At 38.2% G+C, this 24,551-nt stretch overlaps 1 protein-coding gene across 3 annotated transcripts in view; it reads left to right on the plus strand.

The window, feature by feature from the left end:
* Window positions 1–24,551, plus strand: part of MPPED2 (metallophosphoesterase domain containing 2) — a 107,657-nt gene that overhangs the window by 55,650 nt on the left and 27,456 nt on the right. For all 3 annotated transcript variants that reach the window (XM_074841935.1, XM_074841937.1, XM_074841936.1), the window contains exon 4: window positions 4,204–4,429. In XM_074841935.1, coding sequence (XP_074698036.1) covers window positions 4,204–4,429 — 226 coding nt within the window. The remainder of the gene's footprint in view (window positions 1–4,203; window positions 4,430–24,551) is intronic.

The raw sequence follows: 24,551 nt of genomic DNA on the forward strand, positions 1-24,551 counted from the left end.
GTTATTCAGCTAACACTTTAAAGTGATGTAAGTAGTTGCAGACAGCAAAAGATGTCCTGCCTTACCAGCATATACAGAGCCTCATTCCTTTTTTGCTACATCAGTTTTCAGCTGGATCAGTTTCCTGATCCACTGTGCTCCGTGGCCACCAAATCTGTGTGTTGGCAAAGAGACATGGTAGCAGAGTGAGGATGAGTACTTGGGGGACAAAGGCACGTGAGACTGTAGCTTGAGGGTTGGCTTGTTAAATGAGAAATCACAGAAATCTTCTGAGACTCCCAGATTAATGTATTTACTATACACAGTTTTGTTTTTACAAGTTATTCACAGTTAACTACCTTTGCTTTTATCTGAGCAAGAGTGATGCTGACCTTTTGTCTTCCAGAAGAGAACAACTTGTCTAATTGCAATAATTTCTTAATCAATTATTACATTATGCCCTTGCTACACTACTGTTGAGGGCAGATGTTGAAAAACATCTTGGCCAAAAGAATGCAAATACATATTGACGATACACACGCACCCCCTGTGTGTGTATATAGACATAAACATATAAGATTTCAGATACTCCAGTATAAGTGACGACTACACAGACTTGGTGCCCTAATCATTTTTAGTAGCTGTAATTTTAGGATTTTGATCTCGTCTTTTAAACATTTAAGTATTTTTAATTTAAACTCAGTTATTACCCTAGGAGTTGATAATTGGGGTTTCTGAAGTTCTCATCCCAGCAAACACATCAAACTCTTTTCCTAGTTTGGAAAGTGATTCTTCTATCTGTTTTCCAGACGCACAGTATAAATTAGAATGAATAATATTACAGATGCATGATGGAAAATTTTATAGTTAGGAAATTAGACTAATAAAGACCAAATGTAGCTAACAAAAATTTAGTGAAGGAAAATGAGGAAATGCCTTTCAACCTGTGTATTGTGCTACAGCGTCTCTCTCTGTACAGACAGCACAGATGTAGGTATGCAGAGATTAATCCGGCCAAGATGAAACTAAAATACCATGGAGTAGGAGATCCTGTGTCTGACTGTTTATGCTTCCATATTAAACACAGAAGGTCAGCAGATTATAGACAAAGGGCAGGACTGCCAAAAGAAAACACGCCAGAATATTTCGGAAATTATATCAGAGTATGAATGTTATGCATTGCCACAGGGCTTTTCAGGAAGGGAAAACCTGAATGCAATGAATAAATAGCTAATCTGATTGCAGGTAATTTATTACTGTGATTAGTGCTATATAGTCTTTCCTCTGGGAGGAGGAAAGAAGTGGATGAGACTTCCTCTTGCTGCTCCCCTTTGCTTGGGCCTGGCTTTTGATGTGTTTGCATTTTGATGAGTGGTGTTGCTCCTCACTAGCTCCTGAGCCAGCTCCGGAAAAGGAAAACAAAATGTGACTGATTATAAAGTTAGGGAACTAGGTGGGGAGCCTGGTCAGACCTGGGTGCCCATCCTGTGGTAAATATTAAAGTATGTACAGATGTGAAGCACATCTCGTCGCATTGCTGGATGGGGGACCCGAGTCTGCAGCCGTGACATCCCCAGCCAGCGCTGGTTACTCTCTGGCTCGTGGACTGTGGGTGTGCAGTACCGTTGGAGCTAGAGCTTATAGGTAGATGTTGACGAGCTTTGGTCCCCGTGGGGTTTCTCCTCCAGGGTCTGTTTTGCCTTATTCCTCAGTCCTGGTGTTGGTCCTTAGGTTTCAGTGGTGGGGCTGTGCCCTGAGCTTCCTGGCAGCACTGGGGAGAGGCTGTTTGCTCCCAGGGCCCCCTGGCTCCCCGGTGCCTTCTGGCTCTCAAGAATGGACCAAGCAAGGCCTCCCCTTACTCTTACTAAAATCAGCGGCTGTCTTTACACCAACTGCAGTAAATACTGTTTGGTTTTCTCTACTGATTTCAGGTGCTTATATAACATGTATAGTGTTACATTTGTATTTTTTTAATAATCACTGATGCCACCATTGGTTTGTCTTTTCATGTCCTGTGTGTCTTCAAAGTAAGCCCTCTTTTTCAAGGTGTCAAGATAAAAATCCACTGACTTCAAGCAAAAATGTTCCAGACTTAATTGAACATAGTATCAGCAAAATGTGCTGCTTTTCAAGTCTATCAAAATAAATGGGAGAAAGTGTAAAACTTGGACATTCATCCAGTAAGATGAGAAGTTTTCTCTGCTAAAACTGGCAAATGTTGATAACTTGGCAGAAACCTGAATTTAACTTCTCCATCCTACTTCTCTGAGAATTTTATCACATCTAGCTTGTTTTGGGGGATTGATAGTTATGACAAGTGTATCAAATTTCATGCCGGTGGTATCTTTTATGTTTCCTGAGAGAGGAGAAAATAGCAATTTTACCTTGTGCCCAGGAGTCACAGAGAGCAGAAATTGTAGGTACCTGCCACGTCGAGTTTTTAAATAAAAATGAATTGCAGAGCAGCATGTAACAGAGATGGGGAAGGGGAGGGAAGAGGGAACGGAGTGAAGCGTAAACTGTCGGAGCATTTATTGCATCTCCCCCAGCTTTTAATCTAATGCAGCACCGCAGAGAGTTATGAATATGTATGGTATGGTCTGTATTTTGTTCAGATATGAGGTGTCTATGAAGATGTCTGCTTGTTTTTTTCAGGGGTTTTGTAGCTTTTTGGTTTTCTATCCAGAATTAACTAATTTTGCAAAGATGATGTTTATTTACATATCTTGTGTAATTCCTGTTTCTGTGCTGTAAATATTGAAAAGCACAGAGTTTTGACTGGTTCCCCATAAGTCTTATTTAGGGGAAAGTTAATCTTGTTGTAAATACTTACAGCTTTACTTTGAAACTTAGTTTTTAAAAAAAAACACAAACCCAAACAGTTTTGAAAGTTGAAAGATGAGTTTTAAACTAGCAAAGCCACATGTATTTAGGAGAACTTTTATTCTTGAGAAATACATGGCATTCAATTCTGTGTTCCTCGGAGCAGATGTTGGAAGGACCAAAACTGGAAGATGGACCTATAGATTTCCACATACATTTTACCACCTTTATTAAAAAAAAAAAAACCAAACAAAAAAACCAACCTTTTCTAAATGATTGTTAGGAATAAACACCAAAATTAATGATTTGGTGTAAGACTAGGAAATCAGGCTTGTGATGGAGACAGTAAAAGTTAGCTTTGATGCAAACCTACATGTGATTTTTGGCAAATCACAGTGGGACAGACTTCGTAAAAGAACCAAACTTATGTGAAGACACCACAGTATGGGACCATACTTTTAAGGGAGCTCAGCACTTAGTATGTTTATTTGGAAGATCTGGCACTGATTGTTGGTACCAAGTGCTTGAAAATCTGTATCTGAAACCCCAAAATGATCCATGTCTCCATCCAAACAATGGGAATAGTTGCCCTGAACTGGGATGATCAAGCCTGTATTCTTTATCTCTGACCCTCACAGTAAATGAATTAACCATATTTCCTTTTTCCTACCTTACATCTTATTTGCCCGAATCTCATTTTTTCTTCTACATGTGTACTACTTACAGAAATGAGACACTACTATAAACTGAAGAATAATAATAAAGTGAAAGTCCATTGCAAGTGAATTGAAGCTTTGGAGAACAGTCTAGGTCTGGAATAAATGCCACCTGCACCCAAATTAATCCAAATAATGACATAATGTGAAAAACGGCAGTACCAGCAGCCTAATTCAGTACCCCGTGCCAGGTACTCTCATGACATAGTTGTGAGGCATACTGCAGTCTCTGGTCTACCCTCTGACACCCAAGGTATCTCACTGCAGGTCACTCCTCTGGATTGGGACTCTGGCTGCTGACTCTGGTCCAGTCAAATGAATTAAGTGGGTAGGACTCAGTGTCACATTTTAGGCTACTCTAGATCAGCATGTCATCAGTTGAAAGCAAGGGAGCAGTGGTGGTTTATGCCACCTTTGGAGGTGGTTTGGTGCCTACCAGCTTGTTTTGTTTAACTCTGCAGTACACGCTTTTTATTGTGACATTGCTTTGTGTGACGTTACTTTACATTTTAACACAGTTTCATTCAGTGGAAGAGAAGCAGCATTAATAACTTCTGCTCAACATGGAGATGCACAGAGATCTTGGGTATTATATTCTGTCACTGCTAGCTGTCTACTTATTGTGCCGACAATGCTGGTGTAGGAGGAAAATGTGCTAATTAAGTCCTCTTTTTTGTTATTTCAGGAAACCTACCATATGAATATAAAATAGTGATTGCTGGGAATCATGAACTGACATTTGATAAGGAATTCATGGCAGACCTTGTTAAACAAGATTACTACCGCTTTCCCTCTGTGTCCAAATTGAAACCAGAGGACTTTGACAATGTTCAGTCACTCCTGACAAATAGTATTTACTTACAAGATTCAGAGGTAACAGTTAAAGGATTCCGAATATACGGTGCCCCATGGTAAGTCTCAATTTAAACTTTCTTTGCTGTTTATTACTTGAACCGCAGCAGGAATCATTCCTGTTGAAAATGCATGAAGCTGCTTTGTTGCATTGCCCTGCAGAACAGTATCAAACATAGCTGTAAACAATTGCCACCCTGAAACAACTGCCACATTTTTTTGGTGAATAAATAGGCTGTATTTAGCCATGTGTGTGAAATAAGACAAAAGGAATTGTAATTATTTCTATTCTGCCTTCTGGATGCACTTAAAAAATTGTGGACTCAATATCCACTCTGTGTTTGTGAATTAACTGCAGTGACATCTTAGTATGTATTAGGAAAGCTCCGCTATATTCTGTGCTGTTCAGGTATTTATGTGTGCTGTGCTAATAGATTAGCATGGTAGCATTTAACACTCACACAGCACAAGGTACAAGGCAGCAGGTGCTTTAAGTCTTATTTCTGATCAGTTCTAGGCATTGTTTTCTTTTGCTTGTAAATTTGTGATAATGGAGTTTCAAGCCAGTTTTGATCTCATTCCACCCCTACGCAAAGCATATGCAGGAAAAATTGCTGTCCAGTTTTGTACTAAGGAGACTCTTCCTTGTTTTTTCTACACGTTGTTTAATTGTGATGCCTGATATCTCTGTGTGGAGTCTTGGGTAGCACTTGTTTTAAATTCTCATGCTGACAGCAGCCACAGTCCTTTCAGGCTCTACCAGAAACCTGAACTTCATGATGGTGATAATCATTATGCTACTTGGTGTTCTCAATTGTCAGCTGAAGTACTTAGATGCTAATTTATGCACACCTTTAAGAAGGGTTTATTATAAGCTTATAACTTACGTTTTTGATGTCAGGCGTGCTTTAGAGGTGAAAGTAGGGGAGGATGGGGGGAATGTTAGGGGTTGAACCAAAGAATGGGGCAAACCTATACAGATATTAGAAGTTTTCCCCCTTCATCTCACCTCTGGTGACTGTTCACTTGGTCCACAGGCCTTGGTGATTCATACACCACCACACGGTGATGCTTCTAATGGTGTTTTTTTTTGTCATATTGTGTACATTAGTGCTGGCTAGAAAACTGTGATCTAGGTCTGTATCTCATATTCTTGACTTAAGCTACAGTTTTTTTAATTTAAGTCATAGCCTTTAGCTAGTAATTTAAACCAGCCTGACGTTGCCTAGCTAAAAATAAATAAATAAATACTCTAAATCCTGCAGTATCGCTAATTGTGAAAGATGATCTTAAATCAGGTTAGAAATCATCTCTTAAAGACACTTCAAAGTAATTTTTTTAATATTAGCAGCATATAACAACAGAAGAAGGTGGGGGACATAAGGCCTTGGGTAGTGTGAGGTGGGTTTGAGACTTGCTGCAAGGTGAGCAGCTGTGTGAGCTGGAAGTTTAGCTGCTAAGATTGAGATTGTGTTCAGCTTCTTTCATATGTATGTCTTAGACTCAGAGGGCTTGTATTCTGCAGACATCCAATGATTACAAAGTGTAGGCATCTTTCAGATTTATTTGGGGCAGATTTACCTGAACTCTGCTTCCTGCAGAGCTGATGGAGAAATCTGGAGAACGTAGAATCCAAGTCTGGGGAAGAGAAAATTTGTATTCTGAAATGGAGAACCATGTGATGTGCCTTTACATCTACATCTACTGCCAAAATGTAGTGATATTTTCCCCTCTTTTGCTTCACAAATCCATAATGACATTGTGTTACCCTTTTGTATTCAGTTGCATTTAGAAGTTCTTTCATTTTGCAGGTGTACACATGGATTTAGAATGTTTGTTCTCAAATTTTAAGGGATGCCACATCAAGGAACTGAGTTGTTTTAACCATAACAAGTGAATGGCATACGTATTCTGACCTAGTCATGGAACATAAATCCTAATTATTCCTTCCTCTAATCCATCGATAACTGGATTTTTCCAATTAAATGATCAATGGGAAGTAAAGCTAGATTGCTAGAAAGGCTGAGCTCCAATCAAGTGCAGACTTCTCCTCTCTTGAAGGATGTTTCATTTGTGTTCAACCATGAAAAACTGTTGTCAAAGCATGTTTTGAGCAACTGTTGATGTGGAGTTCAGGCTATCATTTTGAATACAGCTTTTTAGACCAGCTAGTCTGTGTTTGGAGGATAGAGATACCATGTCGTCTTTCCCTTTTTCCCTTTTTTTTTTTTTTTTTTTTTAAATAATGACAGTTCCTGGAAAATGTGAAATTTCAGCTAGTTTCCTACATTTCAGTGGGTCTGAGAGGAAGGAAAAGTCACATCAGACACTGGGAAAATCTGTTCCAAATCTGTTCTGTGCCTGGAAACTGAGATAGAATGATCAGGCAAGCCTGTTAGCACTTCTTAATTTGTTTTCTCCTTCCCCTCCAATCACATCTCACTCTACTACTCTAAATCTTCAGATTACCCCAAAGGAAGAGAATTTCTGGGGGTTTTGTATGTATTTATGGCCTCCTTACCCCAATTAGTTCTGTCACAGAAGTGGAACACTGGTCATTAACCTAGAAGATGCGCCAACCCTAAAATGAGATAAGTTGGCATATTCAATTTATGTGCATTTTTGTAAGTATTTCCAGAGGGGAAAAAAATTCTCATTTGCTGATAAAGCTACTGGTTTTAATTTAAAAAGGGGGATCAAACCAAGAATAACAGCTGTGATTCTGGAGGTTTCAGCCTGTCAGGGGTTTCTAAGAAGTAATTGCCAGAAGACTGGGAAAACTGGCTATAAGTCATCTATCTATTTAGAAAATTTAAATTGCCAACTCAGTGTAACTACAGAAAAGAAATATCAGTCCATATTCATTACATGTTATTACTCATGGTACATCTGAAAGCTTTCTAAAGACCTAAGAGAATTCAAGTAGTGACTCCTAACTTACAATTTAGTAGAATTTGTATGTAGAAAATAACTTACAATACACGGGAGCATTCATGTGTATTTGCAATTGGAATGTGCGGTGGTGCATATCAACAGCCTCTAAGGAGCAGAAAATTTGAATTTAGCCTGATGGTTCTGAGAGTATTAAATGGCATTAGCTGGAGGGGAGTTGAAAACAGAGTATCAGCCCCTAAAAGAGAAAAGAGCGAGGGTGGGACATGAATCACGATCTGAGCTCTGCTAGTTTTCGGAGGTGGAGAATGTAACTGACATTTTCACACCTTAAATAGGAGATTCTTTGATGTACCTTGAAGGAGCAAAATGGCTGAAGATTTTCCATTTGGTCTATAGATAACAATCCACAAAAACATTTCCCTTCTTTCTCTTCCTTCTGGCTTTGACCTGTGAACCTGACTTGTTTGGTGGGAAAATAATTGATAGTTCATACTGTATGCAGTCAAAACTCCAGAAGATTTCAACGGAAAGATTTTTCTCCTTTGGAAGTTTGAGATTGAGGCCACTTATTGATTAGGACAAAAAAACCAAAACAGTAATAGAGATATGAATTTTTAAATATTAAAACTCCCTTTGTGAAGTATACATAAGGATAACTCATACTGATGTATATGTAAAAGTGTAAGGAGAGACAGTCTGTTTTTACTGTGGCTTTGGGTACTGAATATGTATAAGTTAATATGTGTAAGTTTTATTTAAATTCAAATGTTGTTATTTTAAAACATGTGTTTTTTTGAATTATATTTGAAATTGTTCATCCATGCTAAGGACTGAATTTACTGTAGCATGCTATAGATGTTTGAATACAAATATTCTAGCAATGTCTGTTTTCTAATGAAGCTTTAAAAGCATTCAAACCACCAGAGAACTGCAGTTAACTGGAGCCAGAAATTCTTTAAACCACATTTTGACAGAAAGAGTTGTTCAGGGAGAATATTTTTCTCTGGTTTATTTTGTTTGCTGTTCAGCTCTACAGGTAGCTTTTTTGGTTTGTTTGAAAGACAAAAATAGTTGAAATGAAAAAGTATTCTGATAAACTTTTATTTTGTGTGTGTAGAAATTTGTGGTAGTTAATTTCATGAATAATGATGCCATAGGCTTATTTACGGATTTTAAATTCTGTTCTCCATAAAAATTCCACAAAAAAAGTCACAAGCCGTAAGTATAAAATAATCTAATAGAGCAATCATTTACATTATTTTTAGCTATTAAAATATATGGGCAAATTCCATCCATATCTAGTAGAATGAAAAGTAAAACTGAAGACTGAAGCCTTTCAGCATATATATTTGCTTAAATAAGTATAGATAGATGAATCTTTTTAAGGGAAGAAAATGTTTAATATAAAAGCTAATTCGATATAAATCAATGCATTTTAATGGTTAACGGCATCAACTTTATGGAAATAACTATGAAAAGTACAAATGTAAAAGACTAAAATTGATTATTTAAATAATGACTGAAATCTGTGATTTGCATCATTGTGATGAAAATCAATTCATTCTGAACGAAGCTGGGAATAAAGCTCTTCCCTTCTGACAGGAACAGCAGCATTGTTCAGCAGTATCCTGCACATTTGTCAAGTTGTAGCTTGTTCAGGTCTCAAGAACAGAAGCACAAAGCTGGCCTCCCAGTTGCTTTTAATGAATACTAGTGGGTTTTTCCTATGTCCAAGAATTTGATCTGTAGGGTGATCCAGAGGTCAAGAACAAACGGCTCACTATCGCTCACCTCTGCGAAGCCAAGGCTTTCATTTGCTTTTTTTAGTAACTCTAGAGGAAGTGCCTTAACTCTTTTTCAGAAGCAAAATTTTAATTGGCATAGATAATGCAGCCTTAAGAAGGTATAGACAGGTTCAGCCATCTCCTTTAAAATAATGTTTTGTGCAATTTTTTCTTTTCTTTTTAGCCCAGTGTAAATTTTGGGGGTTTCATCGAATGGTTTTGCATCAGTTGGAAATTATTGTTGAAACTCTGTTTCTTTCCCTGCTTCACTTGTAATCATATTTTAATACAAGTAGCTCTAAGTTAGTACCTCTCCCTTGTTCTGATCAGTGTTTTCAGATTTTGTGTTTATCCTGTCAGAAAAGCGTCAGATGTTTGGGGTTTTTTTCTTTTCAATTATAAGTTTTGTAATGCATCATGGATTTTGCTGACAGTCTTCAAGTTCTTGAAATAGCAAGCAAATTAACAGCAGATATTGAGCGCGAGGACTGGAAAACCAATTGGCAACTCACATGATGGGATTCAGATATACTGATGGGTTGGAATGGATCTCATTTCTTTTATTTTCATAGTCTTAGTTGGCAATTAGCTTGTGCCTAAAAAAGGGAGGAATAGAAATCGGACTACTCAGCAATGAAGTTCTTCATTGCTATTTAGTAGTGAGAAAACCAGGGGGAGACAGGACAAGAGTGTTGGTGTTGCACCGTTTTTTCAGGAATTCTGGCGTTTATGCGGTGGAAGTCAGCAACTGAGAAAAGTACTGGCAAAGACTGAAGTCTTCTGTCTGTGTGTTAAACAAACACACCATGGTTGTGTTTAAAGGTGCAGGTTTCTGTTTCATTTTTCTTGGCATTTGTCCTTCAGGTCTCTCATTTTAGGATTGAAGAATGTATTCCCCCTGCTCTGGAATTGCAGCTGTTTGTTTACATTTCTTGTCTTGTTGGGAAAGTCACTGATTTTTCTTCAGTCTCCTTGATACCAGATTCACTTCTAAGTAAAAAATTGTCCTGCTTACTTTAAAAGCTTGTTTGTTTTATTTTGTTTTAATAAATAGTGGAATGTTTATAATTTTAAATATATTATTTTGTAAGTCATGTTTAATACTACAATGCTAACCTGTCCTAGCTACTTCTTTGGAAAGCTCTGCATCCTGGCACTGGGGCAGATCACAAAGCCTTAATCTTTCCTTCAGGCTTGACTTCAGCAGGAATAAGAACTTCAGAGTGTTCATTCCTAGTGTGACACACAAACTGTGTCTGTTTGTGGGCAGAAGTCTAGCCAGTTAAAACAGACATAAAATGGTGGTTCTTCTGACTCTTGAGTTTTTCCTAGTTTGGAAGCAGGCATTTGAACTCTTTCAGAGCAGTACCAAACAGATGATTGTGGGAACCTGCTCTAATTCCTGCTCTGTTTTCCTGGAGTTGAGTAGGTGCAGGGCAAAAAGCCCAAAGAGACAGAATGAGCATGAGCTGTGCTGTTAGGGGCTAATTATTTATGGTGGTCTCCTGTTCGTAGGTTGAAGTGTGGTTTGCTCAGCAGCGAGGACATTTTGATATACACGTTGTGCTTACAAAACCCACAAGTTGTGGTTGTGTTTGTAGTTTTGCTTTGTTAAGTTTTTATTCACTTGCCAGCTGTCCAGGAACAAGAAGTTTGCTTTCTTTTGGCTGAAGACTGGAATAATGCAGTAGTTAATGTGGCATTTGTGTGCACTGAGCAGGCTGAAAGCATTTGCACCCAGTGAGGAGTTAGGAAGAGTAGGGATTAATTAGAATACTACAAAACTCCTGAAATTTTCAACTTAGCTGCTACAGACTTCATCTTGGGAGGAGGGCTGAACCCCCTTAAAGAATGGGAGCTGGGGAAGGAGGAAGGAGAGTTAACTCAAATGTCAAGATATGCTGTTCCTTACAAGGTTGGACTCTGTGTTGTGTGTTGATGCTTGTTTGAATAAATTCTTCCGTGTGGCTTCTGCACTTCACGACTCCTACTTTTCCATTTTCTTCTACCTATATGTGCACCATACCTCTCTGTGGTGGTCTAGCGCAGAAGAGAAGAAAGACCAAACTGAAAATACCATGTTGTTAAGGTTAACTGAAAAATTATTTCACTTGAGGACAACTATGTTCACAGTAGGAGAGTGGAGAAGTAAGAAGAGGGGCTTTGACTAGCTGACATCAGAATGGAAGGTATTTAAATGTGCCAAGTTTGGGAGTTTCACTGACTCAGTGAGATTCATGATAAGCTTTAATTCAATTTATAATTACCAGTTACAGAATCACAGAATCATCTAGGTTGGAAAGGACCTTGAAGATCATCTAGTCCAACCTAGCACTGACAGTTCCCAACTACACTATATCCCTCAGCGCTATGTCGGATATGCTATGTTAATTATATAATAATATGCTATTATATCCTTAAGCGCTATGTTAGTATGTATACAGATATACATATTAACAGCTTTGCTGAGTTAAACTGTAATTGGAAAAACAGAGATACTTTCCAGTGTCTTTAAAAGATATGGTGAAATAAATGAGATTGGGGTGGAGACGCAACAGGGGAGAAGGTAGGTCTTGTCCTGTGTACTGTCAGGTGTGTGAAACAGGCATAGTCTACAGGTGGTTTGCTTCAGAGTTCATCTATTCAGGACAAACAGGAAAAAATTTGGAAGAATTTGCATTGCTTCAGGTAGAGCTGGTAAAGCTTACATGATGTGATGGTGATAAAATGCAATAGAAATGGAAGAGAAATTATGTTTGAAAAACTGTATTTGGTTTTAATACAAAAGTCAAATAAAAAATGACTAGGTTTTGTTAGCTCCCAGTGAAAAACAAGATTTCTCATGACTTGTCTTCAAGATGATTTGGTCATATTTCTCTAATACTTATTGATCAGAATGCTAACTTTACCCTGACATGTGTATAAAATGCTTAAAGTAATTCACAGAGGCTATGAAATAAGGCAAAAATTGCATAAGCACTTCAAATAAGAGAACACTGATCGTGAATCTGAGCGTAGACATAAAGGTCAATAGTGACAGCTACATTCATCAGATTTTCATGAGAATCCGTTCAGTAGAATAGATCTGGCACCTTATTTCAGAAGTGGTCAACACTCATGGATTCAATTGAAAATCAATGAGACCACTGGTTATGTATAACCACCCCTAAAATGTTTAGGTGTTAGTCTATATTATGGTTTGTGTGCATCTGAAGTATGAGTTGCTGACATTTCTGACTCTACTAGTTAAATATCAAAATCTTAATATGGCTGAGAGCTATGTTTGTGTATGTGCACACAGAGAGAAGGCTTAAGCAGTGATTTACAAGCAGGAAGGTGTCAGCAGCTTATCGTTGTGCCTTCATAGATGTGGCTGAGTGGCCTATACCCTTGAGTAAGTAGAGAAGGCCTCACAAGCTGCGATGCCTTGCTACCCCCTCAGTTAATTTGGCACAGACAAGGGTATTGTTCTACGGTCTGCATGCACAGTGTACCTGGGAGAAAGTAATGGGAGTTACCACCTAGTACCTCCATTCTGTATTCCTCTTTAGCATTTTAGATAAATGTTAAACACAGTGTCCTTTAATGTATCTGCTTAGCTGTTTGCCTTACATACTGACATGCATGTCGTGTTTGGAAACTCTGTGCCTATGGCTACTTTGACAAAGGAAATAATGTTTCCTAGAAAATCAGATCGTGGTGATTTGAAATCATCTGACAAGTGTGTCATTGTATTTATTTTGCAAGTAATGTTGCGAGTATTTGGGTATGGTATCTGCAGATCTGCCAACCTGTCTATCCTCTGCTTCTGGAGAGCTCTTGCCTTTCGTTTTGGTGCTTCAGCAGCATTTGCTGGATGGGTAGGACTGACACGAAAGTTGTGTGGTATGGTTCTTCAAAAAGCTGTTTTATTTCTGTACGTATGTGAATCAGTGTATCTGACAAAAGCTGATATTTGCAGCTGCTAACTGTATTGCTGCTAGCTGTATCTTGAGTAAGGTTTAGGGGTTTGTGCCCTGGGAATATACGTACAGATTGTGTATTGCCTCAAACTTTATATAAAAAAAACTTTATGTAAGAAGGAAGGATGAATCTTTCAGTCTCCTTTTCCTGGCACAGATTTTAATGCATCATGTTTCCAAAACTGGGAATGTAATAAAAAGAAACTGCAAGAAAGGTGTTCTCTTTAACACCTCTCTTGGTGTTCCATCTGGGCTGCTTGGGATAATTCCATGTCCTGCATCACAGGAGAATGGAGGAGAAAAACTGAAAGCTTGTAGTCCTAAAGCATTCCCATTTTTAATATGGGATGCCTCAATACACTGTAATCTCCAGGGTTAATGGGTACCTGAATTTGTTTTTTCAGTTTTTATTAAGTTTTGTCTCCCTCTTCTGTTTGTGAATGTAACACAGGTTTTGTATTTGTTGAGATACCTAGAAAGGACCATTTTAAGGAATAATGTCTTCCATTGCATAACCTGAAGATCCTTTTTTATAAAATTGATAGATAAGGTCTATAAATTAGATTGATAAGGTTCAAGGACATTGCTTATGTTCTTGTGTGATAGCATTGGAAGAGGTAGAGCTTTTGGGAAATCTTAGAAAATGTGGAAATAAGTAGAAATATCTGAAAATATTGTTTAGTCTCTCTGTAGATAAAGAGATACTATGTCACATAAAGGATGGCATCCATCCTTTGTGAAGTTAGAAGGAGTCATTTAGTTCATTCAGGATTTTGAACAGCAGATTGCATGTGTTTAATGAAGCACTGACTAGGAGTGGTACCTGAAGTTGTTCTTGAACGCTGAGGCACAGACACACACAGCATTTTGTGTTGCCATTATCTTCGCTACATTTTGTTATAACCAAGCAAATTGAATATTTTCAAAAGCAGAGAAGTAGTTTTCCTCAGAGGCATGAAAAAGTTCCATCATTTTCCATACGGTATTTGTGCAGACACTGCACATAGTTCACGCATAACTTGGAATTGTTGTTGAACGTTAGCAAAACTCCAGGTAATGAAAAAATGTATGTTATCTCGCATTTCATCTCAAAGGGATTTATTTCTAGGACTTTTCGTTGGCTGAGTACCTTTTCCTCATGTGGTGGAATCCTGCTCAGGGCCAGCCAAATCCACTGGCCAGGCTGGCACAGCAGGAGCAGCACACCCTCCTTGCAGGGTCAGATGGGCTATGTGGGATCTCTGCTGGGTCTTAGCATCTGCTACCATATTGCAGTAGCAGCAGCGTTTTGAGTAACAGTCATTCATTATATGCCAATATTGTATTTGCTGATCCATGTACGTATAACTGAAAAGTACAGTTCCTGCAAATTTTGTACTCATATCAACAGAATTTTAAGTGATACTTAAAGTGTGAGATGAAAGTATGCTTTGTTTCAGAGAAGAATTTTGTTGTGGTTTCATAAATTTTGGAGTTAAAATGCAGATAAAATATTCAGAGATGCAGAGGCTGATCGTCCATCTGGAAGTGAGCTGCTTTAGCACAGAACAGCGAGACCTCGTGGTAAGGATGTGCCTTTAGCTGATAATTACTAGCAGTCAAACTACCTAGAGTGTACACCTTTTCTTATTTATATTCCAGTCCTGTAACCTTCCCTATTCTCTTGTGCCTTTGTTCTATTAATCTACAAAACAGGGCTCGACTTGTGATTAGTCCTTAGAGGTTGTTTCTATTAATCAGGCTGCAAAACAGGTCTACTTGGATGTTCTGTTGCAAGTGCTTAATGTGCTTTCCCCATCAGTCCATGGCACAGAGCTGCTAGGGTTGTCTTAAATGGCAATGAAATCAGTGATGTGTCTGCGGCACTTTCTTTGTGGTTTTGTCTTGATTGTGTTGCTGTAGGATGGGGAAAATAGAAAGAGGAAAATAATTGCAGTCCTATAGAAAATTGCTTAAGTTAGTGACATTTGTGGCTACACGTTGATAGAGAGCTAACTGGCAGCTGCAGGACGGATCCTGTCACAGCAGAACCTCTCGTTAGGTGTGTTTTGAATGCAGAGAACCTGCCCCATCTTTAAATGTGAGGATTAAAATTCAAGTTTTGATCACAGATAGGGGGCTATGTTTTAACTCTCTTACAGAGTTTTAAAGATAAATCTATCCCTGTAACATTCAGAGGGTCATTTAAGATAGTACATATTTTTCTGTAGTAGGTAGAAAGCCGGAAAGATTTCTGCTGATACATGTATAACATAAAATAATCTAAGAGTTGGTGGAATATAAACAAAAACCCCCAAACTGAACTGTTCTGTAACACTTCCATTATTAGAACTTATCGTAAAATTTGAACAATAAACAGCATATGTAGTGAGAAACTAATCTAGTTTCATTATAGAAGATATTACTAACTATAAAAGCGCAATGATTTATGCTTCTAATTAAATACAGTATTTCCTCCCTGTAGGAGGAAAGTATCTATTTTTAAAATGTATTGGAAGAAACAAACCAGACCCCTAGTTATTTTGTCTGTACTGTTCTTTGGTTTTATTTTTTTTTTAAGTTTTTGTGATGTTGATGACTTAAATTTCTTTATTGAGCTAGCAAAGTCTGTCATTGAACTAAAGAACTTAGGCTGCTGTCTGGAAAAAACCCTGGCTCTGAAGCAGCAGGGTTTGTCTCAGCTGCTGTGCTTGCCTCTCACTGTGTTCCTGCCTATTTTTTCTGTATTGTCACAGCACATGCCTCAATTTCTCTAGTGCACAAGCTTAAATTACCAGCCTTTGCAAAACTGGCCCAGTCTTGACTTCTAGTGAAGTCCACACCTGAATGCTTGTTGGCTCCACTGAGAACTGGTCCCTTACTGCTTCATGCCATCATTTAACCACTAATTTGAAAGGCTTTGTTCTGCCTCACCTCCAGCTACAAACTGCTTCATTAGGCTGTGGCTTGTCCAGTTTGACCTTTCATGGTCTAGAGAGCAGAGTTAAATGCCAGCGTGACACCTCCCTCCCTCGGCTGACGCAGTGCAGATGTCATGCCTTCAGTTGTGCTTATCACTGACATGATCCTGACACGAATAGCGGAGTGAGCGGCACCAAAGTAACCAGTTTCACAGAAGTTAAGGAGAAGGGGTTCCTAGATGTATCGTGCCTTGCAAATTCATTGTGCCTATGCTTCATTGTATTGGTTGAGGAGGAACTGGGATTCTGGGTTACCATCTTCTCCCTGTGGCAAACCTGAGGTGCTACAGAGAGCTAACCATTTGAAGGTGCCATATAGTAAAGCCGTTTTCTAGAGGTTTGCAGACGAGTAATAACAGTCACTTAACCAAATTAGTAATAGTTTGTACTGTCCAAGGTGATTTTCTTTCCAATTCTAGCTGTCTTTGGATAATTCTGTTTCAAAGCCACCACTGTGAAATTCTACATATATTGTTCTTACTAGGAATTCAGAAGAAACAGGCCCCCTGATGTTGTTTTCTCTAGTCCCCTTTTGGTAATTTCATTTTTGCCAGCTATTTCTACTGGGTTTTTTTCCTCTTTCTTCTTTTTTCCTCCCTCCTTATCATTTCCCCAATTATCAGAGAAATCACTCTTCCTGCATTGATTCATTTCGACCAGAGTCTGGAAGGCACAGAGAATCAAATTAACTAATATTTTACTTTTGCATGTGATTAATGCTAATGCTTACAAAGAAGAAAATACTTTACTGTGATTTAATTTTCATTCTCTGGTTGATTCCTAGTGATTTAATTTTGCAGAGGGTTGTCTGTCTGCTTATTGTCTCTTATTGGAATCATTGAAGTTAGAGATGGAAAAGACCTATTAAGTCATTCTGCCATTGCAGGATTGTCTCCTACACTGTATTTTTGTATGTTTTGCCCAGTTTTAATGAATGAAGGAAAGGAGTTTTAGTTAATTCCTTTCAAGATTGTTCCTTAGTGTAGTAGGTGTTACTAATATTCTGCTTATATTCTTCCTATGTTGATTTAATTTTTTAAAAAATCCAAATTGTACCATATTTGATGATGAGCCTACAGGTTTCTTCTACCTTTTGTGATGTTTATATTCTTGTACCTTTCGGGCTCTGTGTCAATTACATGATATACTCTTTGTAATGCTTTCAGATTTTCTTCTTTGTTCCTTCTTCTTTCTGGTGAGTTTTTTTTATTTCTGGTGAGGTTTTTTATATTCTTGGGTATTGGTTTTTGGTTGGTTGGTTGGCTGTTTTTTTAAAAAAAAATTCACAAGAGGCTCAGAACCAAACCCCAGTATTCTTTGTGCATATCGCTAACGTACTGTATGTTGAGTGGAGATACTTGGGTAGTTGAAACACTGATGTAGTATGGCGACCGTATGTTTCATTGCTTCTGCAGAAAGTCCAGACTTATGTCACACTGTCTTTTTGATGTCTTGCGATACATTCATGTGTGTAGCCCAGATAATTTTATTCTTTTTCCCATTCATGTTGCAAGCTCATACATAATTTGCTGTAAGCTGCTGCCCCTAGGTCTTTTGTTTTAGCTTAACGGCTTTCAGGTTTCTTCCTCTCACTCATTATTTACGTTTTTAAATTCTTCTCAGATGTATTAACCTGCATTTTTTCGAAGGAATCTGTTTTTCTTACTTCTCTCAGTGTTCCTAACCTCCTTTTGCATAATTTCTTTCCCCACTGTCATGTTTATAACACCTCTCACTATACTGAAATCTGTGAATTTAATTAATGTACTGTTTACCCGTTCTTCCAGATCGTTAATAAAAATGTTAAATAAAACTGATCCTAATACAATCCCTGTGGCAATCCACTAGCACCTCCCTTGTGCTGCTGCAATCTATTTGTTTATAGCCCTTTAGCCACTATTCATCTGTGTGATAGTCCTCACAGACAAGGCCATTTTAGGTTTTTGAAAAGGGATTGTATCACATTTTGGCAAAGTCTGGGATGATACAATCTACTATATTATTTTAATCTACTGACGTGACTGAATTTAATATATTTACAGAAATTAAATGTGATGAAAGAGAGCTATGGTTTTGGAGCACTTTGGAATCTTAGCAGCTGAGTAGCTGTAATTCTTCCTTCTTAGAGCAATTACACCTCTTCCACCCCCACCCACCCCCCACCCCAATTACACCATAATTTTATTCTGTGCTGAATTTATACATACTAGGAGATAATTCTCAGTATCACTCCTTAATTCACGGTGTACAGATCAGCACACGTTTCTCACTGCTTCTCTAGGATCTAATTTAAAAAAAAAAGTACTCCAGATAGAATTCTTCTGTCAGTATTTCAAGCTTTGAATTGTCTATTGCTTGTTTGTCACCAGTCATCATGGGCAGAGCTTTGTTATTTTGTAATTATATATATATATGACATTGCATTCACATGTTTGCAAAAGCAACGGTAAACTCTTGCCTTAATTTTAAGTGCACACTTTCATCCTTGTGAAATTTGTAAGATTTATGTGTTTGCTTAAGTTCAACATGGGTTTAAGTGCTTTCTTGCTGTGCAGCTTGGGGGTATGTATCATTTGGTTAGTAACCCACTGAATTTATATTTCATTCACATTCAAAGATATTCTAAATTGCAGTAGGAAAAATCTTTTGCTTCATGACTTTTTCCATTTACATTGTGTGCATATATATGAACTTGAATAATAAGCTGTGTCGTCAGCAGTTGAATAAAAGCAATCTTGGGAAATTTCAGTTTCTTTTATGTATGTTTGGCTTGATTTTACAAGCTCTGTGCAAAAATTGATTTTTATATTATAAAGTGTAGTGTGGAGAGTTTATTTGTCACAGCTTGGTTGGAATGGCATGCTGTTCAAATCACAACTGAATCATCATAACTGGGAGAAGAAAAGGTATTAAAATATGGGTCACAGCCCTGATTTATGACTGTGCTAATCCAGAGCTATAGTAACATAAAACCAGAGCACTTGTTATTGCCTTTTGGTTGGTTAGGGCTGGCGACTACTGCAGTCTGAAGGAAGAAATCACTTGTGGCGTGCGCGTGGCTTAGACATCACTGACCACTCTGAGCTGGGGTTTCTTGCTCCCTGCTGAAGAGGGCATTCTCCAGTGACGCTAGGCAGGGAGATGCTGTATTAAATGACTTTAAAAACAGTAGTTTTGATGTCAACCTGCAAGCATTTAAATCCCACTGAAACTGGGGAAGAGAAGGGAGGCTGGGACACAGCTTAATCTCGGTTCCACAGTCAGTAATACTGGGTCTGAGCTCTGCCATATTACCCCTTAATACAGACTTCCTCCAAGTCAGCCGGGTTTCTGATTTGTTCCCCAGAGCATAAAATCGGGCATGTGTGCTGACTGCAGGAGGGACACAGTTACTCCTTCAGTTGTGCTCCAGATTTTGAACTGGCCAAGTTTATACTGGGTAAATGCTTTGCATCTTGCTGCTGCGGTGCTTTGGTTTGGGGGTTTGATCAAGTTTTGATCTAGTGCTAGGTACACTAAAATGGGATTTAATTTTTTGTTGAACAATAACTTCAGAGCAGAATTAGTACTTCAGTAAGATCTGCTAATGAAAGATTTGGTGTGTGTCTTTGTACTTCTGTAAACGTAAGGATGTCCCATTTGAATGAAAGTGCAGGTAATGGAAAGTGGCTGTGATGTATTTTCAAACAGTGTTACTTAGCTGGCGTATGTTCTTAGTGTGTTGAACCATTGAGGAGAAATCCATTAGGAAGTTACTGTACCCTCCCATCAGAAAGCCACATGATTTGTGCTTATACATGTACGTGAAAGGCAATTTCACATAGATGACTACTTAAGTAATTTTAATTCAGACGTATTTCAGAAAGGTAAGTGGGTGAGAGGGAGGTGCAATAAATTCATTGGTGTCTTCAGGAGGCAAATGGTTGTGTCATGGGTTCTTGGCATAGAGGAGAGAGAGTGCTCTAGAAGGGTGTCCGTAGTTTGTGAGAGTTGGTCCCATATGCATATCAAAAGTGCCTTCACAATTAATAGCACAGTTACTGCTCTAGTAGAACAACATGAATCTTCAAGGAGATCTGGTCCTTCTGCTTCTTGAATGATACTGTGCTGGTATGTATTGGTTTGATGATATGACTATTCTAATTATAGTATTTGATCTATATTAATTGCTGCAGACTGTAGTAATTGATGGAACTGAATTTTTTAAAGTTTGTTTGCAGACCTGCAGACTGCTAGGTAGCTGCAGCTTATACTGACTGTGCCCCCAGTTAGAGAGCCATGTGGATGCCAGAAGGATGGAGCATATGGGTGAGGGAATAGGGACAAGGACTCCCAGCTTCAACACTGTCTCACCGTACAAGGAGCAGGAAGTAACTGGTTTCTTTGCCTTAGTATCTTCATCTACAAACTGAGGCTCATAATATTTATGTTTTCTTCACTGCTTGCCATTTGGACAATAGTTTCAGCATGTGAAGCACTGTGCTGTGAAAGTGCCAAGTATTACTGTTAATTTATTTTTAGGAAAATGATCCAGCAAGGTACTGAGCAGATGCAGACTTACTTTCATGAATGATTTCGAAGGAGCCAGTGGGACTGTTTGCCTGCTTGAAGTTTGTGCACTTGCTTAAGTACTTGGCTGGATCATTGCACTGGAAAGCTAAGTAGGTGTCTATTTTTTGCAGGATAAGAAGGGGCGTATTTGAGATACTGTTGAAGTGGAATAGATAGCTGTGTTAGCTGAAGTGGGAGCTGATAACGTGTGGTTTCAGGACACTTGAAGCCCTCTTCTTCAAAAAGAGGAAGGTTAATAAAGACTGTGCACTGAGTTTACCTCCTGAAGTTTCTGTTTGGGACGGTAAATGCATCGCTTATTTAGTTTATTAAGAAAGATTAAAAGAATGCAGACAGGCATCAGCCTGTACTGCAGTACCATGGAAAACCATCTGAAATTGTTTGCTGGAAATATTGTGCTCTCTTGTTGCTATCCAAATCCAGCAATGGGCTGGCTAATGTGTCTTTACTATAGAAACCGTTCCCCAGAGTGAGTCTATACCCAAATGCCTGTTGAGAACTTCTCCCAAGTAAGTGATGAGTTGTCAAAAACCTAGGCAATCCCAGCCCTCCTCTTCCCACCCCAAACTCTGAGTCCAGCCCACTTGTTTTCCGTGGAGCTGTTAGGATGTTGCTTATTTTTCCAATAGATCCACTTTGGCACTGAGTATCTGTGGGGAAGATATTTATACTTCAGAGGAATTTAGCCCTTCACTTGAACTTGGGAGTGGGCCACACGTAAGCACCTGTGGGAAGAAATGCACCTTTGTACCTCACAGAATAGTACTAATATTCATTCCTACCTACTAATAACCACCTCCTGCGCTTTATTTAAAATCCAGCTAAAAGTAGAGGATTCAATCTTCAATCAGAGGCACTTCCCAGGTATTTGAGAAAAGAGTCCTGCAGTCGAGGCGGTGAAAACCGACACTACTTCTTACCTTCTATGAAAAGCGGTGTTGAAATGTGGGGCCTGTTATTGTATATTTATTCAGGCATCAATCACAATCAAGCCTCCTGCTAGTTCATCTGTAAGGGCATTGTAATCCTATTTTTATCAGTTCCTTCCTGTACAACAGACAGTTAAAATAGCATGAGTAGGGGTCAGAAATATCTTAATGGGTTTGGTTCCCAGAGATATCCGTGACCAGAGGAAGAGTTTTGCCGAAATTTCTTCCTGAGCTGATACGGTAGATAAACAGGGGCAAGGTGCAGTGCGAGGGCAGGCTGTGGGAAGTAGAGCATTGGATGGCACTGTAAAGGAGCTGTAGAAAGATTAGGTAGACAGTATTACTTATGGAAAAGCCTCAGCAGCAGATGTAAAATAAATGTTACCGTTTGCCAAGTTACCTGTTTGTAAAAGAAAATGTTCAATTTTTTTTCAGAAACGGCTAGTTTAAGTGATTTTTATAACTAGCTTTAGTCTTGGTTTTGCTATTGTACTTCTTAAAAATCTACGAGTGTTATATGTATGAAGAAAGTTGATTGTTGCTGTTTGACAGCATTTCCATCTTGTTAACTTTGGACAGTATGCTACTGACTCATTTAAATAACAGCATAGCTTACTATACATTAGAGTTGTTACATGTTTATTTTGCGTTTTTACACTATTTTTTGTATATATAAATTTTTTCTAGTTATAAAGTGATTATTTACACTTTTTAAACTCTTTTGTCATTAATTCAAGCTCTTTGGATGCAAATTATTAGAATTAATTTGTGAATGAACACAGAGAATCGTTTAAAATTTGTTCTCTTAGCAGAATAAAACTACCTTAGAACTTCTAAATACATAAAAAGTAAGTTCATTACAGCAAATTTTATCTTACAAGACAAAGTATTTACCTTTGTCTTAGTTTTTAAACTGATCTATTGTTCCTGGTCAAGCTGGTCTTTCAAGATTGCAGAGATAATGGACCTAGTCTTTCATACTTAGTTTTTATTCATAAATTGCGGGTGGTACCTTTGCTTTTCTGATTCCTATTTTATTTTTTCCATTTAAATCAAACATTAATATGAACTACTTGCATGGTCTAAAATAAAATATATACTATCTTATTCGAAAGTAGAAACTAATCCTGTAAAAATTTTTTTCAGCAAACAGTGATTCTAAGAACTTATGTGGGGACTTCTGCCAGTTCAGTGGCTTAAATTTTAACTTTAAGAGCAATGAAATATTGCTTATTTTTTAGGGTATTAGTAATTTTAATATATTATTGTAAGTGTAGACTTCATGTGGATAGTTAGATTGAGGGTAAATGTTGAAAATAATTAGCTGTCCAAACCAGTAGTAATGTACTTAATATAAACTAGGATTCATTATGTAAAAACTCAAAATAAGAATCCATGTTAACTAAATCAGAAATGTAAGTTTGTCTCCCCACCACCATTTGTTGTTTGAATCTTAATAATTTTTGCTGCAAGTCTGTGATAAACTTGCTGAAGAGAACAGAGAAGCCACATGTCAGGCTGCTTTTCTACTTAATAGCCTTCCCCCCCCCCCCCTATTGTGCTAGGGGTTGCAGCTGCTTATGACACTTGGTTTTATGTTCAGTTACACAATATGAGAAGGTTATGCTAACAATGTGCTGAAGATTTTGAATGGCATTCCACCATGTTTTTATTTTAATTTTTTGTTGTTAATTATTCCAGTTGTGTATTCCAAAATATTCTTTCCCATGGAAACTTATTTAAAATAAATTGCATGAGAAAGCAACCAGTTGGTAAAGTCAAAAATACTTTTTGGAAACTGAATGCCTTTTGCAAGCGATAACAGAGTGAAGGCATCAGCATTCTTCCATCGTGAATAGTGAAAAATAGCAACAAATAACGAGAAGCCATCCCACTCATAGCAAACTAAAACTGCAGACATAGTAAGCTAAACTTCAGTATTTGTCTCCTTCTGGAGTTGTGTGATGCTTTCTGGAACACAACTAATGCAAACTGAGATGAACTTGATGAACTCGTGCAGATGCAACTTCTAGAAAGGCTGTGGTGCTCTTCACAAAGTCTGGTGAAGCTCATGGGGGTGGGTGGTGCTTTTGCTGATGGATTCAATCTGTCTGGGCTGATAGCAGGCAGGCACTGCAGGTAGGTCTTCCCTAGGGATCTCTCACAGATTTTCTTGTTTGCATTTTTTGTTTCTGTAATGGAAGTTCCTTGTGGTTTTCAGCCTACCTATGGAAAGCACTGGCCTTTCACACAGAAGTGTCATGCTGAATTGTCTAAAAATCTTAGATAATCATAATTTTGTAGCAGCTGACCTTATAACATGAGCAATTAAATCGTGCTGTTTGAGGAATAAGCTTTAGTTCAAGAAGTCCTACACAGTTACAATAATCTAGGATTTTCTTGCGCTGCTGTTCTTATTCTTTCAAGAAGTATTAATCATTTCTAGAGGCATGGTACGTAAGTTAATTTAAAAGTTGGTCTGACTTTTTTTTCTCTTTAAATGACAAGGAGGTAAATATTGGTGTGAGCAAAAGATGTTATTCTAGTTGGAAGAAGTAGTGGGGGCAGAGGGGCTTGTGATTTTCATATCACAGCTTCCATGTAATACTTATGGTTCTAATTATAATGCACTTTCCCCTCACCTCACTGTGATGGTTATATTTCAGGTGAATTCATTTTACTCCAGCAAAAGCTGACAAGAAAGGGCAAACTTGGCAAAGGCATAGAAACCACTGATTCTTGATACTCTGTTCCAGAAACTAGATTTTTTTTCATTAGCGTGGTGACTCTTGAAAACACCCACCCTCGAGGTAGCCGAGCAGCACAGGGCGCTCCCTGGGCTCTGAACAGAAGATCCATCTCATGCTGCTGCTCCGTGCCTCCCAGTCAGACATACTGCACTTGTAACTGTTCAGGAGTGAAAAGTTAAAACTTGAAGCAAAGAAGTTTATGTACTGTGGTTTCTAGGCTTGATTTCTCAAATATGTGATGAAGTTGCTGAAAGTAAGCAGAGGAACCCATCCTGCAAATTTTGGTGTGAAAAATTCTATTTTATTCTATATTCTATTCTATTCTATTC

The sequence above is a fragment of the Strix aluco genome, chromosome 16 (genome assembly GCF_031877795.1).
Source record: "Strix aluco isolate bStrAlu1 chromosome 16, bStrAlu1.hap1, whole genome shotgun sequence".
Lineage (NCBI taxonomy): Eukaryota > Metazoa > Chordata > Aves > Strigiformes > Strigidae > Strix > Strix aluco.